Source organism: Aplysia californica, unplaced genomic scaffold (assembly GCF_000002075.1).
Source record: "Aplysia californica isolate F4 #8 unplaced genomic scaffold, AplCal3.0 scaffold00058, whole genome shotgun sequence".
Classification (NCBI taxonomy): domain Eukaryota; kingdom Metazoa; phylum Mollusca; class Gastropoda; order Aplysiida; family Aplysiidae; genus Aplysia; species Aplysia californica.
Window position 1 is genome coordinate 1,204,310 of NW_004797328.1, and position 4,093 is coordinate 1,208,402.

Sequence of the window (4,093 nt, forward strand, 5' to 3'; positions counted from 1 at the left end):
TTGGCATGTAGAAACCAAAATTAGGGCCAGCCATTATCAAAGTACGTAATATAATGACAACAAATGTATTGAATTACGAACATAAAAACGGTCAGCAAGGGCCAAATTGACTGGCCTGGCGAGCCACCTGTTGTACTCCCCTGCTTTAAATCATAAGTTGTTGCTGTTATCGACCCAGGCTTTAAATCATATAAAATGGTTGATTTTTGGTACAACACATCCTTTTACTTTTAGTGTTTCACTGCAAAGGGACTTTGAATTCGAGTCTTTTCTTTCCATGATGTCAGTTGCTGTGGTCCCTGAACTCATACAGTGCAGCCTCTCTATAACGACCTAGATATAATGACATCCTCTGTATAGCGACATGGTGCCCAGGCCCGATTTTTTTCTTTATATATCATAATTTTTGGTTGCCTCTCTATAACGACAACTCTCTATATCGCCATTTTTTTCTGGTCCTGACGATGTCGTTATAGAGAGGCTGCACTGTACAAAAAATTATATGCTCATGGCCTTACTGTAAATTCTTTTCTTGCCAGGTGATAGACCGCACAAGAACTACTCTGCCCGCCAAGGAGCTAGGGGGAGAAATGTTAACAGAGCTGAACAGAGGGGGGCTGAGAGAGGAAGGAGTGAGAGTTGGGAAAGGAATAGGCAGATAGCAGTTGAGAAGAGTAAAGGTGGGAATAGAGGAAGGAATAGGGAAGATAAAAGTAGAAGTCGAAGCAGTGATATGGACAGACGTGATAGATTACCAAACAGAAGAGATAGAAGTGGCAGTAACAATACTGACAGACGAAACAGGACTTCAAAAAAGATGAGTGTGAGTCCGGACAGGCGTAGAAATCAAGGAGGCCGAGGGAGCAGAAATCAAGAGGGAGCTCGACCTCGTAGGAGTCACAGTCCAGGTTACAAGGATCAAAGAGATGTTTCTAAGAGGAGAAGGGAAAATGAGCCTCCTTTGAATCAGAACAGGAAAGGAGGGCGGGGTGATAATGCGGGTGCTAGAAACTCTGACAGATACGAAAAGGCCAAAAGAAGGGAAAGAGCTGGTAGCGATTCTCCTCCCAAGCGCAGACAAAACAGAAGTAGGTCGCTCTCTCAGAGCAATTCGCCTCCCATACGCAAACAAAGCAGAAGTGGATCGCGCTCTCGAAGAGATTCTCCTCCAAAGCGCAAACAAAACAGAAGTAGGTCGCACTCTCCTGAGTTCAATGAACATGCTTCCAATAAAGGGCCAGGACGCTATAAGGGCAGTTCTTTTACCTCTGTCAAAAACCGAAAAACCTCCAAATCACCTTCATCTTCATCATCATCTTCAAGTCAGGACAGTTCTCCAGATCGGAAAAAACAAAAGCGGAAAGAGAGAGGAAGAGAGGAGAAGACAAAAAAGAAGAGGGCTAGTTCTAGCTCATCTTCCAGTGGAAAGTCTGAGTCTGAGGATGGCAGATCTCGCAGCGCTAAAGACAAGCCAAAGATGGCTCAGTCTCGCCAGTACGGTCTCATAGTAAGTTTTTCTATGACTTTTCATGGGTGGCTGGATTTCAAGAATACTTTAAAAAATCCTTGTTAAAGTAAGACACTCCCCCCTCCCCCTCTTCTCTTCTCTTCTCTTCTCTTCTCTTCTCTCTCTCTCTCTCTTCTCTTCTCTTCTCTTCTCTTCTCTCTCTCTCTCTCTCTCTCTCTCTCTCTCTCTCTCTCTCTCTCTCTAGCGTATCTCTAATATTCAGCACTTACAAAATGACCAAATTAAGTTGCATACGCCGAAAACAAAATCTAAAGCACCCAGACGTATTGCCAGTTCAGTAGGCTTGTAGAGCGCACCATTCGAAGCAAATGAAAAACCGCCACGCGCATTCACTTTAGCGAGACTGATGTTTTGCCCTTCATGAGAGTAATGGTGTGGCCCATAGTGCACTCGCACTCGGCCATGACAGTATGTGGTCTTGGGGCACAAGGCTAGGATCTATAATAGGCTATCCATTTTTCTTTTCTCTTTAGTAACGTTTTCAGATTGAGTGTACTTTTATTTTTTCTTCCCAAAGAGATTATGAATAGAACTAGAGGTCTTAACTGTGACGTCACGGGTGTCAAACTTGAGGGGCACCGCGCCGCCATTCGGAGAGGGATAAAAGGCCAGTCGGTGCACACTAACACTTTTCAATCACGGATTAATGATACTCTGCGAGGTCTTTTGATGTTGATTTCTTTTTCATATGATGTTCCTTTCGCTAAAATGTACTCATAAGGATTTTTGGGATTGTTTATCTTTAAATGAGCCAGATACTATCAAAATAACGCAAATAGGGGCCTTTTACACGGTGAGATCATGGGTGAGTAAAATTGAGAACAATGAATGAGATGGATTATATGATCACTTGTTAAACATTTTATATAAAAAAAACATAATTTTATTGAAAACTTTTGTTGTGCGTCGCTTAAACAGTATGTCTAGATTGCACCGCTGACCACAACAAGGCGCTCGTATCAACCCCCTGAAATCAGGAGCGTGACTAGGAAGCTGCTAGAAGTTTCAACAGCAGCTCTAGTACACCTTCAAGGCTGGATGAACGAAAAAAGAAAACCGCTGTCGATGTTGTTGAGATGAGACAATATAAAAGTAGCCAACCAGGCGTAACTACCCACAAATAAGACCGGCGTAATATTCTGTCTCATTTGCCAAACAGAATGTGAAACAGCAGCAGTAGGGGTTCATGGAAGATGGGGTGTTTTGTAGCCAAACACCATTGAAAATAAACTCCAATTTTAGAATATATTGTTTACGTTTTGGATATACCGGCTATTTATCTAAGTGTTGCATTTTGAAATACAAGTATATAATTATTTGTACCCGATATTAAACAACGCTCTTTGGGTATGCGCACAGGATCCATATAATAAGTGATTTACAGTATCCAAGCCTACAAGTAATTGTCCAATTTGACACAATAACGAGTTAATGTATTAGATAATTAACCCAGTCTTAACCCCCTTCATATTCTATGAAGACCTAGGCTTTGTATCAGTACAAGTAGAAGGAGAGTGTAGACAACATGACATAAAAGCAATATATTTTCTAAGTGTATGAAATTGTCCTTTTTCTTAACAAACTCAATTACTCACTTTGTCTCCCTCCGCCCCTCCCCCACCCCACCCGGGAAAAACAAACAATACCTCATAGTATACCTCTCTGTTCATTTGTAGCCCAGATTTAAGTGCATTTTTGTTTTCCACAATCGGCCAGCAGGTGCCGTATTGTGTATGCATGCAGGTTATATGATTAAACAACACAACAACAAAAAAGAAAACTATACAATAAAACTGAACTGAGTTTCAAACTCTGTGAATACCTAGGCATTGCATGGGGCAAGCGCTGTTTCTAATCCTCTCAAAAATGGCGATGAAGCGAGCTGAGTGGGCCACAGAGCCATAGTGAGTTTACGCTGGTGACGTCACAGCTGCGACCTCTAGTACTATTATAACCTCTTTGGTTCTTCCAAGTAATGTGAGCCGGAAATAGGCCAGCGTCATCGATTTGTTCGGCTGCTGTCCCCTTGCATCGTCAATCAAGGGGACGCTACCTATTCTCAGATGAATTATTTATGTGAGTCATCGTCACACGTCCTCGCTTTACGCAGGTGTACTTTATGCTCCGTGCGATGAATCTCAGAAAAATCCCTGTCCTATCCTTCATTAACCCAATGAAATCTTTGTTTGACCATGTTACTCGCTTGAAAAAAATGTTCACAACTCACGTTTCACAGGCTAGCCCCACAAGGGAAAAACAGCCAACCGACATGGTAAAGAATAGTTCTCGATCCTTTTATATTGATGGCTTTTCTAAAGAGGTTTGACACTGAGTGAAAATTGTGATACCTAGTTTTGTTTTACTCGTTAAAATTTTTTTCTTCAATTTTTTCCTTTTCTTTTATCGTCTTGTTGTCGGTGTTGTTGTCGTTGTCGTTGTTGTTGTTGATATTGTTGTTATTCTTGTTGTTGTTGATGTTGTTGTTGTTATTGTTGTTGTTGTTTGAATAAAACTTCTTCTTCTTCTTCTTCTTCTTCTTCTTCTTCTTCTTCTTCTTCTTCTTCT

The 4,093-nt window shown here is 41.5% G+C and overlaps 1 protein-coding gene across 5 annotated transcripts in view; it reads left to right on the top strand.

Annotated features, from left to right (window-relative positions):
• Positions 1–4,093, top strand: part of LOC101847411 (pre-mRNA-splicing factor CWC25 homolog) — a 25,664-nt gene that overhangs the window by 17,931 nt on the left and 3,640 nt on the right. For all 5 annotated transcript variants that reach the window (XM_005093122.3, XM_013079635.2, XM_013079636.1 and 2 more), the window contains one exon: positions 540–1,507. In XM_005093122.3, coding sequence (XP_005093179.2) covers positions 540–1,507 — 968 coding nt within the window. The remainder of the gene's footprint in view (positions 1–539; positions 1,508–4,093) is intronic.